The sequence below is a fragment of the Balaenoptera physalus genome, assembly GCF_965194825.1.
Source record: "Balaenoptera physalus genome assembly, chromosome: 6".
NCBI classification, from domain to species: Eukaryota; Metazoa; Chordata; class Mammalia; order Artiodactyla; family Balaenopteridae; genus Balaenoptera; species Balaenoptera physalus.
In genome coordinates this window covers 138,147,014-138,160,540 of record NC_138885.1, presented here as the reverse complement: position 1 = coordinate 138,160,540, position 13,527 = coordinate 138,147,014, and the positions used below count along the sequence as shown (strand labels likewise).

The following is a 13,527-nucleotide window of genomic DNA, read 5'->3' as shown; positions in this document are numbered from 1 at the left end:
GCTCTGACCCTGACTCAGCTCTCTAGCCCCACAGCGTGGCTTCCCAAGGCCCTGCTCTGTCCTTGGGGTGTGGCAGGTGCCGCGCTCACCTCTGGGCTTTTGTCCCGGCCGGTCCCTCTCCCTGGAACTCCTCTGCCACCGTTAAGTCTAATGGTGGTATTGTCTTTCCTTCCCGGGAACTGCCTTCTTCTCAAAGACCCCTGGTTGCCCCCAGCACCCGGGCCTCCCTTCCCGTGGGCCCAGATCACTCGGCTCAGGCCCCGGGCGCTGAGCCCTCGGGCTGTGCTGGCCCGCCCGTACCCCCGGGCCCGCCGTGGCTCTCCCCCGGGCCCGCTGGGGCGTGTGGGACTCAGCTGGCCCCGAGGGCGTTTGTGACCACGTGAGCCCCAGGTCCCGTGGAACAGAGGCCCGTGGCAGCGTTGGGAGCTGCCTCCTGTTTCCTGCAGAAGCTGTCCTCACGCGACCTTCGAGCGCCACACGTGAGTTCCGTGTCCGGAACTTCCCACGATAACTGGGACTGGACCCCGGCCCCTCTGGGGGCCCTCAGAACAAGCGCCCACCCCTGGCAGGATATGCTTTTAGGCCTGAAAATTCCACTTCTGGAAGCAGCCACGGGGAACCGGTCCGAGTGCCCCCAGGGCAGTGTTCACAGGGCCGCGCCCAGTCTCAGGGCGCTAGCTCTGCCTCCAGGGGGTGGTGGGTAAGGACGTCTGGGCCCGCCTGCCTTTGCGATGAGATGGAGTTTATGAGCCGTGGGCGGCATCAGGGGAAGTGCCCCAGTGTCAGGGTGTGGGGTGAAATCAGGAGTTACAACTGCACGAGAGTGAAGTCCCAGACCCGCAGCCGCTGGGCAGATGGGCGGGCGCGGCGACCCGCCCCCGCCCCCGCCCCCCACCCCTGACCTCCTGCACCCACCTGGCCTGGAGTGCCACCTTCTCGGCGTCCCAGCGGCCCTGCAGCTGCAGCATCTCCCGCACCTTGTCCTGCAGCTGCTGCTTCAGGGCGCTGGCTGGGCGGCTGGCCGTCAGCCGCAGGTTGGAACCGAGGTTCAGGCAGGCCGTGTGCAGGCGCTGGGCCGTCCTGGCCGCGTCCGCTCGCATGTCAGCGAGGCCCCTGGGAGACAAGGGCGGCACTCGGCTGAGCCCCGGGCTGTCTTGGGCTCGGCCTGGAGGCTCCACGCTGGGTGGCAGAGGCCGGGTCTGGTGATAGGCCTGCGGCAGGCCCCTCCTGCGCCATCCTCAGGAGAGGCCCCGCCGGGTGCCATCTCAGCGGGGCAGGGGTGAGCAGGGGCTGGGCCAGGCCGGACAGGACAGGCTGTCCTCCTTGAGCAGCACTTCCACCCTCTGAGCCTCAAGGGCCCGGGGTAGACCGTGCGAGGTTCCCGGCAAGGGTCGGAGGGAAGCCAGAGTCCGTGCGTGTGGAACCGCCCCCTCGCGCTGCATCTCCCTAGCTGGCCTGCCTCTCCTCTCTCCCCTGCACCCTTGCCTGCCTCACTCTGTCCATCCGTCCATCTCCTCCACGGCCCACCTCTCCTGCCGTCTCCACCACTCCCATCGGGCCACCCGTGGGAGGAGCGTGGCGGGCCCGATGCCTGGGCCCGGCATCAGGTGCCCTTCTCCCCGACCCTGATGGAGCCCATGCCTGGCTCTGGGTGGGCAGGGTGGCTGGCACGCACCTCTCGGTGGCCGCACGCAGCTCAGCCAGGTGTCCACGGAGGGCGGTGACCTGTCTCTGCAGGAGGAGGACATCCTGGTGCCGCCCCGCGCGAGTTCGCTGGGTCTGAAAGCAAGAGGCTTGCGTCCACTGCAGGCTGAGGCCAGTGCTGAGGGGTGAGGGGAGCCCTGCGGCCCCATTCACCCGCCCCACAATCCGCTCCTCCGGCTCCAAGGGGGCGGAGAGCAGACCCTCATCGCTACCCTCCTGCATGCAGCCCCTACCCCACTGGCTTACCTTCCTGAGCAATGCAACTCACCCCCCTCCCCGGGGGGCAGTGCTTTGCTCCCCCCGCCAGAGGACCTGGGGAGATGACCACTCCCAGCTCCAGAACCAGGACCCACTCAGCCTGGTCCCCCCATGGGGCCGTGGGCAGCACTCAGCTCCCGCCCTCCAGCTGGGGGGTGGGGAGAACGACACAAGGAAACAGGCCTTTCCTTCTCCTCCAGGACCTAGAGAGCAGCGCTTACTCTCGGAGGGCTCCTAGGACGTCCCGAGTGGGGCCTGGCCCTTCAAGGTGGCAGGGAGGCAGGAGCCTCTGCCAGTAGGAGCCCATGCAGTGGTAGGGGTGGGGAAGCCACCCTTAGAACAGGCAGAGTGAACGAGGTTGTAAGGTGCAGTGGGAGCCCACTGCTGGGCTGTGAACGGGGAGGGGACAGGGGGGAGAGCTGGGGACAGGAGTGGGATGGAGTCACGTGCGGTCAGTGGCGCCAGCCTTGCAGGGAACTAAGCCGAAGCCCAGAAGGTCCTGAGTCTCCCCACCACCTTCCCAGCCCCTGCACTGGGCTGTGTCCTGAACACTGACCTCCAGGGACCCCCGGAGGGCTCACCACCACGCCCAGTGCTCCCACGGCCCCTCCTGCCTGTTACAGCCCCGCCTGCGGCTTTTCAATGTTGCTTCAAACAAAGAAAGTGCTTTCAAGTGCTGCCGGTCCTCCGACTCAGGACCCACACGCTCACCTGCCACTTCATGAAGCCTTCGCCGATCGCCCTCCCCGGAGCCCCCATCTGAGGGGCCCCCCATCGAGCCCAGTAACACTCTGCTGTGTACCTTGGGTAGGGAACGCCCTTTGCGCCTGGTGCCAGAGCCTTGTGTATACTTGCACCCCACCCCCCGACTGTGATCATCGAAGAGCAGCGATTAGACATCCCTCCTGCTAACATGGAAGAGCGGACACCTGCCCCGCCTGCCCGCTAAGACAGCGGCATACATGAGATTCCGGACTTTACAACTTCTTGAATGCAAGGCTGGGCGGCCGGTATGGTAAGGGACACGCAAGCCAGGAACCAGTAAACTCAGGGACTCGAGAGGGACTTGCCAAACAGTAACTTGAACATGTTTCCTTGACCACAGGGGCTCTGGGGACAGAGAGGAAAGTTTAAGGTCCACCCAAGGGGGAGTCTGCTCACACGTGGAAGGGATCCCCCAAGCCGCACTCCAAGTAAGGTGTGCTAGAGACGGGCGAATCAGCACGCACGCGTGCACACGCACCTGCCTGCAGGGCGCTGTCAGGAGGTGCCGTGGACGGTGAACCAGCACACGCACACACACATGCACACACACGCGCGCATGCACACACACACATGCACACACACACGCGCGTGCACACACACCTGCCTGCAGGGCGCTGTAAGGAGGTGCCGTGAACCAGCACACACACACACACACACACACACGCGCGTGCACACACACACCTGCCTGCAGGGCGCTGTAAAGAGGTGCCGTGTCCCCCACAATTCACATGTTGAAACCTAATCCCCAATATGATGGTATTTGGAGGCGGGGCTTTCCGGTTCCACCTTCAGGATTGGTGTTAGTGTCCTTATAAAAGAGGCCCCACGAGGGTCCAGTCCCTTCTCCATGTGAGCTTATAGCCAGAAGGTATCGTTCTGTGATCCAGGAAGCGGTCTTCACCAGCAGCTGAAGGGCCTGGGACTTTGATCTTGGACTTCCAGGCTCCAGAGCTGTGAGAAATAAATGTTTGTGGACAAGCCCCCAGGCTGGGGTACTTCTGCTACAGCGGCCTGGAGGGACCAAGACAGCAAGGAAAAAAATCTCCCTGTGGTTTTGGAACCACAAGTTAGCCTTGGTGCAGTTTTCAGCCTGGATTCACAAAACCTGGGTGGTTTAAAAAAAATAATAAAGCTGAAAATTTACTTCAATGTGGCCCAAAGGTCGTCAGAGCCCCTAAGAAACTGTCCTAAGCAAATGACAATCCTTTCTGGAACATACCACATTCATTCCAGGTTTCAAAGAATTTTCAGAGTCCCAAGGATAACACGCAGCTCTTAGTTAAAAAAATTTTTTAAAAAACCACCAAAGACACAAGGAAACACAGCACCATGACCAAGACCTAGCAGAAACAATAGACTCACACTTTGAAGAAGTTCAGATATTAGAACATCAGACACAGACTACAAAATAACTGTTTTCTAATATGCATCAATAAACACACGAGAGGCTTGAAAATACCAGTTAAGAGTAAGATATCTGGAAAATATCCTGAATAAAAGTCAGAATTTTTAAAGATGAAAAATACAACGTTTAGAATTTAAGCCTAATAGGCAGGTTTAACAGAGGTTGGACACCAGAAGAGAAAATTGATGACCAGGAGGGTAGATTTGAAAAAGTTATCTACCACATAGACCAGGGGGATAGAAGGAAGGAAAGTCTGGGAGGTTAAGAAGCGTGGGAGGGAGCACGGGGATGGGTAAGGTCCACGGGGCGGGAGAGGGCAGGGGAGAGAGGGGCTTGGGTGACACTGAAGGAGGTAGCGGCTGCTTTCCAAGGACAAGGGAAGAACAGCATCTTGATGAGTCCTAAGCAGGATAAACAAAAAGAAATCTGCACGTCTTCGGCACAGCACAGGAAGCCGGCAGAATGCAAAGTCACAGCAAGAGCAAGCGCTCATAGCGGCCAGAGCAAGAAGACGATGCCCTCCATGGCGGGCCAGCAGACAGAGGAAGGGTGTCTTTAAGGCGCTGACAGGAAGAGCCGCCAGCCAGCGAGAGTCGTTTTCAAGGCCAAGGTGGAATAAAGACCCTCGATAAACCAGTGCCAAACTGGACCCGAGGCCTGTCTCCAGGGCATTTGTTTCCCTAGCGGCCAAGGAGGGGGCGTGATGTGTCTCCCATGTCTCCCCAACCCCACGCGGGAGCCTGGCCATCGACGACCACCCTGTGATGACAAACGCATTCCCTCTTGGCGCCCCTGATACCCTCCCGTCCCCGTGCAGGGGTGGCTGCAGCAGGAGGGGCCACTCGGCTTCTGATCGGAACAGGGGTCCAGCAGGAGGGGCTCTGTCCACACAGCGGGGTTGGGCCTCCCGCTCTGCCCGATCCGTGTGGGAAGTGCCGACATGGCCCCTCTGAGATGGGCTTGTCCGAGGGACACCTGTGCAGGGTAAGCCTGAGGCCCAGGCACCCAGGGACCAGCTCGGCCTCTGCTCCTGCCACGTCTGGGGAGAAATTCTGCCCATGGGGCCCGCGGCAGACGCTGGGAGGTCCGTGGGGACATCCAGGGACGATCGGAGCAGAGGTGGCAAGCCCAGCGGGGAAGATGTGGGCAGGCAGAGGCGTGGGGTGACCCTCAAGTATGTCCCCTACCTCAAGCTGGACGTCCTGCCCTGGTGACCACCCTGGGATGGTCAACACAGCATCTCCCCCCAGCAAGGCTGAGGCCTGGAGCCCTGTGCCCTGACCCCGTGGCCCAGGGCTGCGGGTTTCAGAGGAGGCTGCGTGGGCCCTGCTGGTCTGGCCCGGGAGTGGGGGGCCGTGGTGTGGCCCAGGCTCCTGAGTCTGACCACGAGTCGGGCCTGCGGAGACTCTTCTCGCTAGAGCAGGGCGGCCATGCCAGAGCCAGGGCTCGGCCCTCACTCTACTTTCCAAGCCCAGCCAGGTGGTCCTTCTCTCAAAGCGGGGGTCTTCCCACGCGGTATCCCCCACCCCGCAGGCTAATGTGGCCAAGCCGAGTGGGGGACATAGTGTGGCAGGAGGCCAGGGGCCGTGCCCCCGGGAGGGGCCATGGCGGAAGCCAGCTTACCCTTTCCCGGTTCCTGCCACCCACCCCGACCCCGGCCACGGGCACCAGACCAGGCATCCCCCTGCCCACGGGCGAGAGCCGGGAGCACCTCTCTCTGGGTCCAGCGCTGCCTCTCGCGCAGCTCCAGCTCAGCCCGCAGACGGAGCACGCTGCCCGTCGTCCCGGCCAGCTCCTCGGCCAGCCTGTCGTTGGCCTTCTTCATGTGTCCCAGCTGTTCCCGCAGGAGGGCGTTCACCTGGGAGAGGCCGGTGCTCCTGGACAGGCGGGGACGGAGCGGCGTGGCCATGGGCGGGCGGCCTCTCCTTACGGACGGGCTCAGACAGCCAGGCCCCGAACCTCCTGGGCCCAGACGACCCCAGCTCGACTGTGCAGCCCCCAGACTGCCCCTAAGAGGCGCTGCCCACCTGCAGCGGTCCTCAGTGGCCCCGCAAACGGGGGCCAGCCTCTGGGTGCCACCCCGGCACGCCCCTCCTGCTCTGACTCGCTTGCTCTCCCCACCTCCTCCTCCTCTGAGCCCCCCCGGCTCCGCCGCACAGCTGTGGCTGGCTCCTCACTCCAGGGTGTGGGGGTGGGGACCCCGAGACCAGCAAGACAGTTAGGGAGCCTGGCCGAGGGTAGCAGGGCTGGGAGGGTACCCTGCCGGGCAGCGCGGGGGGAGAGGGAGTCAGGCCTGCCCGTGGAGGGGGCAGCCCCTCTGTGACCGTGGGCGTCTCTCTCCACCCAGGGCAGGCCTGCACGTGGCTGCAGTCGGGGACCCCAAGCCCGCTGGAGCCCGCACCCCCGGCTAGCTGCGAGGCCACGGGGACTTCCCCTGCTCCTCTCCGCTCTGGGGGCATCAGCTCCTCTCGGCTTATTTACCCACACCCTCCACCCCGCTTCTCCAAAACGGGTTTTCAAAATGCTTCTCAGCACTTTTCTTCCTTTTCCAGAGTCCCTGAGGATGAACCAAGTCCGGGAAGTCTTCCACAAATGGCTTAACCTCCCCCAGGTCTGGAGACGGAGCTGGCCGTGGAGTGGAGGCTCAGCCCTCCCGCTGGCCTCCCTGCAGGGAACGTGGAGAGATGCCCTTCCCTTCCGGGGCTGTGTCCTGGGGCTTGGGGCTACCTCCGGGGGGCTGGGATGTGACACACATTTACCAACGGTGCGCAAGTGAGCCTGATAGTGAAATCAGAGTGGCTTGAAGCCAAAGGGGCCTGGGAGTCAGGGCCAGAGTGTGAAGAAGAGTGGGACTGAGGGGAGAACCCCTGGACCCCCAGGATTGGCAAGGCCAGCCGAGGGCCATGAGCAGCTCAGGCGACCTGCCTGTAGTACAGGCCAGAGCCCCAGCCTCAGCAGGTGTCGGGGGCCTGGGGGTGACACATGAGGGAGCAGAGGGCCAGGGAGGTCCCGTGACCTGTGGGACCTGCACTCTCGCCTGAGGCCCTGGGGTGGTCATCCTCCCCGTGCTCCTCCTTCTCCCCGTGCTCCTCCTCCTCCCCGAGCCCCTCCTCCTCCCCGAGCTCCTCCTCCTCCCCGTGCTCCTCCTCCTCCCCGAGCTCCTCCTCCTCCCCGTGCTCCTCCTCCTCCCCGTGCTCCTCCTCCTCCCCGAGCTCCTCCTCCTCCCCGTGCTCCTCCTCCTCCCCGAGCTCCTCCTCCTCCCCGAGCCCCTCCTCCTCCCCGAGCTCCTCCTCCTCCCCGAGCTCATCCTCCCCGAGCTCCTCCTCCACCCCGAGCTCCTCCTCCCCGAGCTCCTCCTCCCCGAGCTCCTCCTCCTCCCCGAGCTCCTCCTCCTCCCCGAGCACCTCCTCCCCCCGTGCTCCTCCTCCTCCCCCCATGCTCCTCCTCCTCCCCGATCTCCTCCTCCCCGAGCCCCTCCTCCTCCCCGTGCTCCTCCTCCTCCCCGAGACCCTCCTCCTCCCCGAGCTCCTCCTCCTCCCCGAGCTCCTCCTCCTCCCCGAGCCCCTCCTCCTCCCCGAGCCCCTCCTCCTCCCCGAGACCCTCCTCCTCCCCGAGCTCCTCCTCCTCCCCGAGCTCCTCCTCCTCCCCGTGCTCCTCCTCCCCGAGCCCCTCCTCCCCCCATGCTCCTCCTCCTCCCCGATCTCCTCCTCCCCGAGCCCCTCCTCCTCCCCGTGCTCCTCCTCCTCCCCGAGCTCCTCCTCCTCCCCGTGCTCCTCCTCCCCGAGCCCCTCCTCCCCCCATGCTCCTCCTCCTCCCCGATCTCCTCCTCCCCGAGCTCCTCCTCCTCCCCGAGCTCCTCCTCCTCCCCGAGACCCTCCTCCTCCCCGTGCTCCTCCTCCTCCCCGAGCTCCTCCTCCTCCCCGAGCTCCTCCTCCTCCCCGAGCTCCTCCTCCCCCCGTGCTCCTCCTCCTCCCCCCATGCTCCTCCTCCTCCCCGATCTCCTCCTCCTCCTCGAGCCCCTCCTCCTCCCCGTGCTCCTCCTCCTCCCCGAGCTCCTCCTCCTCCCCGAGCTCCTCCTCCTCCCCGAGCTCCTCCTCCCCCCGTGCTCCTCCTCCTCCCCCCATGCTCCTCCTCCTCCCCGATCTCCTCCTCCTCCTCGAGCCCCTCCTCCTCCCCGTGCTCCTCCTCCTCCCCGAGCTCCTCCTCCTCCCCGAGCTCCTCCTCCTCCCCGAGACCCTCCTCCTCCCCGTGCTCCTCCTCCTCCCCGAGCTCCTCCTCCTCCCCGAGCCCCTCCTCCTCCCCGAGCCCCTCCTCCTCCCCGAGACCCTCCTCCTCCCCGAGCTCCTCCTCCTCCCCGAGCTCCTCCTCCTCCCCGTGCTCCTCCTCCCCGAGCCCCTCCTCCCCCCATGCTCCTCCTCCTCCCCGATCTCCTCCTCCCCGAGCCCCTCCTCCTCCCCGTGCTCCTCCTCCTCCCCGAGCTCCTCCTCCTCCCCGTGCTCCTCCTCCCCGAGCCCCTCCTCCCCCCATGCTCCTCCTCCTCCCCGATCTCCTCCTCCCCGAGCTCCTCCTCCTCCCCGAGCTCCTCCTCCTCCCCGAGACCCTCCTCCTCCCCGTGCCCCTCCTCCTCCCCGTGCTCCTCCTCCTCCCCGTGCTCCTCCTTCCCGTGCTCCTCCTCCCCGTGCTGCTCTGCCCTGGAGTCACCTGGGAAGAGGTGCCAACAGCCCTGCAGCACAGTGGCGTCCGCTGCCTTGCAGTGATGGCTGAGCTCCCTGCACCCCCACCGCCCTGCCTGCCCGGCCTCACCTCTGCTCGGCAGCCTCTAGCCGGCCGAGGGCCTCCTCCAGGTTGACGCTGTGCTCCCGCTCTGACCTCCGCAGCCGAGCCTCAGTGGCCTCCAGCCGGGCCTGCAGCTGGAGAGGGGCATTGACCCACCTGGCTGGACACTTCCAAGCCCAGTGGGCTGGGCAGCTTTGGCACAAAACCCTCCCAGGGGCGGGTGAGAGGGTCCCCTGGGGTCCCTAGTTGGGGGGGGCCAGGCTGCGATAAGGGCTGGGGTCGAGCTGGGTCTGCTAAGACGGGTCAGGCAGGCAGCCATCCATGCCATGGCCCTGTGCCATGTGCCCACGGCCGGTGGAGGGGTTGCCCAGGCTCTGGTCCAGCCACATAAGGGGCAGGACGGCCGAGATGCAGAGCAGGCCTGGGGTCACCCCCATGGGAGTGAGTGAGCGTGGGGTTCCACCCCTGCAGCTGCTCTCCTGCCTGTGCTCGACCCTCTGTCTGCTCCCAGCCCCTCATCCAGTGGATGGGTGGGGACCACACCCCCAGTAAGTGGGCCTGGCAGGGAGGGGAGCCCCCCAAATTGGGCCAGGCCAGTCCCCGAGCCTGCTGGAGCCTGAGCAGACGGGGACCCAGGGCTCTGAGGGGAAAAGGCAGTGCTGGGGGCCCTGACCCGAGGAGGCCGGCTGGTGGGGGGCTGAGGCAGGAAGGTCAGGAGAGCTGAAGGGCACCCGTGTGGCACGACATGGGGCCTGAGTACAGGGAGGTGAGTGGCCCCCGCAGCTACCAGTGGGATTGGAGAGGAGGGGCCGGGGGTCCAGCCCAGCCGAGGGGGCTGGGCGGGGGCTGGGAGTCTAGCCAGGATGGAGGCGCCCACGGAACAGCCACGTGGCCCCCCGCTACCACCATCTGCCCCGCCCACCTGCTTGGGGAACCTGAGGAGGCTGGGCCCCTCTGTGGCCCTCACAAGGGGTGCTGAGCCGCCTGCCGGAGCTGGCGTGGGCCTGTGAGTTCAGAGCTCACTGACTCACGAGGTTTCCTAATCGGCAGCAGGATTTCTGCGGCTTCTATTCCCACAGGCCCTCTTGTTCCCAACATCTCCCCACCCAGTGCTAGGAAGATCCCCGCCCCCGCCCCCGCCCCACGCAGGGCCCAGGGAGGGCGGGAGACATCGCCGCAGTGCTCCTGGTCCCGCCTGGGATGAGGAGGGCCTTCCCAGTCCTGCCCGGGGATGGGGCTGGTGATGAGAACAGGTGTGACAGTTCAGGGTGGGGGCAGAGAGCCCCTCCCTCTGTGGGGCTGGTGACGCCACCTATCCCAGGAAGCCCTCGGAACCCTGGAGGAGACGAGGCTGACCCAGGGCCCTCGGGCGTTCGGCACTGGTCACTGGTCATGCCGGAGAAAGACCTGAGTCAGGTCTCAGCCCCAACAATGGCAGCGTGGCCCTGGGCAACTCGGACTAGCTCTGAGCCTCAGTTTCCTCATCTGGAAAGTGGGGTCATCTGCCCTGCCACGTAGACCAGGGGGACTCTGCAGACACAGGGGCTCCCAGTGCCCCACACTGTGGGCCGGGCACCCCAGCCCAGTCCTGCCTCAGAAGCCATCATGTCTTGGGGTGGCAGACATGGGACAGAGGCTCTGGCCTAGCAAGTTTCGTCACCTTTCTGCCTCAGTTTCCCCATCTGTCCACAGGGAGGCCCTCCCAGCCCCACAGGTCCTGACCAAACGGCCTCTTGCTGCAGCCAGTCACCCTGGAGGGCACCGCGGCTGCCCAGGGCACTGAGGACAGAGGACCAGGGGCCGAGGGCGTGTCCGGGGTCCGTCCACCCTCGGCTGTCGGGGGTGGGGGCTGGGGGCGGGGCCAGTTCCTCGGCTTCTCTAGCCACCGCCCAGGGTCCAGCTGTGCCGTGGCCGACCACTGTCATTCCACGTCCTGAGACTCGCTGACGGATCCACCGGTCACCCCGGGCCAGGCTGCCACCCTCCGGCTGCCACGCGTCCCTGCGCACACTCACCCGCTCGCTGACCGCGTGGTACCTGCCGGCCGGCTCGTCCCGCTCGGCCCCCGCCTGGGCCAGCAGCTCCTCCTGCACGTGGGCCGAGGCGGCTGGCGGCTCCTGCACCCCTGCAGGCACAGCAGCAGGTCAGCCTGTGGCCAGGCCAGCCCCCAGCCCCCAGCCCGGCTCCCTGTCCCCGCCGCCGGCCTGCCGATCTGCCGATCTGCCGGGACTGACCCGGGGGACCCCGATCTGGGGCCGCACCTCAGCCCCGGGCTGCCCTTCCTCTCCTGTCAGTGGACGTCACGTTTCACCCCGGGACAGACCCATGCCCAGGGTGAGCCCCAAACCAGTTACAGCGGAGTGTGCGGGGTGGCCTGGGCACTGGGGATCCCACACCCCCATCAGGCAGTGAGAACTGCTGACTCAGGGTAACCAGATCTCACCCCCAAGAAGTAAGCTGCTGTTCTAACCACACAGTGGGCTTTCTTTTTCCTTAGCACACGCACTGAGGTCCCCAGTTCCTCTAGGAGGCTGGAGAGCCCCTTATTTCAGAACGGGGTCTCGGGTGCCCCGCACGAGGGGCTCGGGGCACACTCTGGGGCCAGGCTGCCCTACTGGCTGGGTGGCCTCGGTGCAGGGGCCCAGCCGCGCACGCAGCCGTGACAGGCAGCGAGAGGGCACCGCGAGGGGGCACCGCGAGAGGGCACCGCGAGAAGGCACCGCGAGGGGGCACCGCGAGAGGGCACCGCGAGGGGGCACCGCGAGGGGGCCCGGGCGCTGGGGGAGCAGAGCTCTTGCGGGCAGGGGCTGCCCGGCACCCACGCTTCCTGAGTGTCAACCTTTAGGATTTCACTCATCTAACGAGAAAGGAACATAGATGAACTCGAGGCTGGTGGGCACAAACGTGTGACAGACCAACGCAGGGCTAGGTGGGCACGGTCCCTGTGGCCTAGTGGTGAGCGTGCTGTGGGGATCGGCTTCTGAGCCCCATGGACGATGCCGTGGGAAGGTGTGGTTCTCGCCCTAGCACAGGGGAAGATGATGGGCCGGGAGGGGCCAGCCCGCTCAGGGGTCAGGGAGGGGCTTGGCTCCCTGAAGCTAGACTCTGACTGACGGCTCTGCAGCTCCCCTGGTGCCCCCCCTCACCTTGCGGCGGCTCCTCGCCCAGGCTGCCAGCCACAATCTCACGGATGCGGGCAGGCACGGGGATGGGTGAGGCCTGCCAGCCTCCCCCACGCACGGTCAGCGCCCGGTCTTCTCTGCTGGCCACGGGGCTCAGGACGGTGTCCTCCAGCCTCTGAAAAACACCCGCTCAGAGATGCCTGGGGCAGTCCCTGGCCAGCTGCCAGAGCCCCACGTGAACCCACTGGAGCTAGTGGGGGCTGCCACGGGGCTCCCATACGGTGGCAAAGTGCCCTGGAGAGGACTGGGCGAGGCTGAGGTCACCCAAGGCCCGTGCCTTGGTTTCCCCACCTTTTAAGGTGGGAGTGCGCCCTGCCCATCCTGGCGCTGCTCTGAGCACAGGTGAGGAAAGAAGAGCTGGTCCGGAGAACTCCTAGCCTAGGGCACCACCTCGCTCCACCCTTCAGCCCTGCTCCGCCTCTGCGGGGGCTGCACTGACCATCGTGGTGGACCTCTCCGGGGACGCTGGGAGGCAGGCTCTTGCCTCTGGCCCTCCTGGAGCAGGCAGCTTCCCAGTTTTCACAGTGGGGTTGGCAGGGAGGGGCCTGAACCCCACCCAGCCGGCCCAGAACCCCACGGCAGGAGGGGCTGACAACAGTAGAGGGAAACTGGTAGAAGGTCCACCCACACACCCCCTTTAGGACAAGGCCAGCCATGTGGGGCTTCCCCGTCCACTGGGAGGGGCACACGTGGGCCCTGGGACGGGGCAGGGTGGGAGCCGCGGGAGGGGCAGTGGGAGGTTCGTGGGGACGGCCCTCCTTCCTAGCCGTCTAGAGCAGCTGACCGGCTGTGGAAGAGGCCCGAATAGGCCTGGACGTGGGTAGGAGACCCTGGGTCCTGGGTACCCAGAGATTGGTCTTGGGGTCTTGGGCTCGAGCTGGCACTTTGCCTCGTCCCTGGGCATTCTTGGCTCCACGAGGATGGCACACCTGGGGGAGGGCCTGGGCTGCCCTCCAGAGCCCAGGGCCGGGGCGGGGCCTTTGTCGCCAGGTCTATCGTGGTGCTGACCGTGGGGGGAACTTGTGAACGCTCCAGGCCGAGGCAGCCAATTCTAAACCAGCATGAACATCTGGACATGAGAGGGTAACGAGGCAAGATGGCTCAGGAGTCAGGACAGTCCACAGCTGCCCACCGGCCCTGTTGCATTTGCGACATGTTTTCAGGCAGTGAGTGAAAATAGTAGAGGGTAACCAGATGCTTCCCAGGGGGTACTGGAGATGGATGTCCCCTCCAGTGACTCTCTAGGGCAACAAACCAGGGTCCTCCCATCACCCCCGAAGGTCCCAGACTTCTCAAACTCACCACCATGTGCCCAGCCCCTCCCCACCCCTGGCTTCCCAAGACCCCCCACCCCGAGACTCCCCAGATCTGCATCCCAGCCCAGGGCCCTGGTGAGTGACCACCACACAGCCTCCTACCTGCCTGTCCTCCTCTGAC

General features: G+C 65.5%; 1 protein-coding gene across 1 annotated transcript in view; it reads right to left on the bottom strand.

Moving 5' to 3' along the window:
- The window catches only part of CROCC2 (ciliary rootlet coiled-coil, rootletin family member 2), a 59,703-nt gene that overhangs the window by 35,712 nt on the left and 10,464 nt on the right, over positions 1–13,527 (bottom strand). Inside the window, exons 2-7 of the mRNA XM_082466013.1 lie at positions 12,055–12,205; positions 10,924–11,033; positions 8,936–9,042; positions 5,844–6,009; positions 1,676–1,779; positions 916–1,113 (exon numbers count right to left, since the gene is read on the bottom strand). Of these exons, the coding sequence (XP_082322139.1) occupies positions 916–1,113; positions 1,676–1,779; positions 5,844–6,009; positions 8,936–9,042; positions 10,924–11,033; positions 12,055–12,205 (836 nt within the window). The remainder of the gene's footprint in view (positions 1–915; positions 1,114–1,675; positions 1,780–5,843; positions 6,010–8,935; positions 9,043–10,923; positions 11,034–12,054; positions 12,206–13,527) is intronic.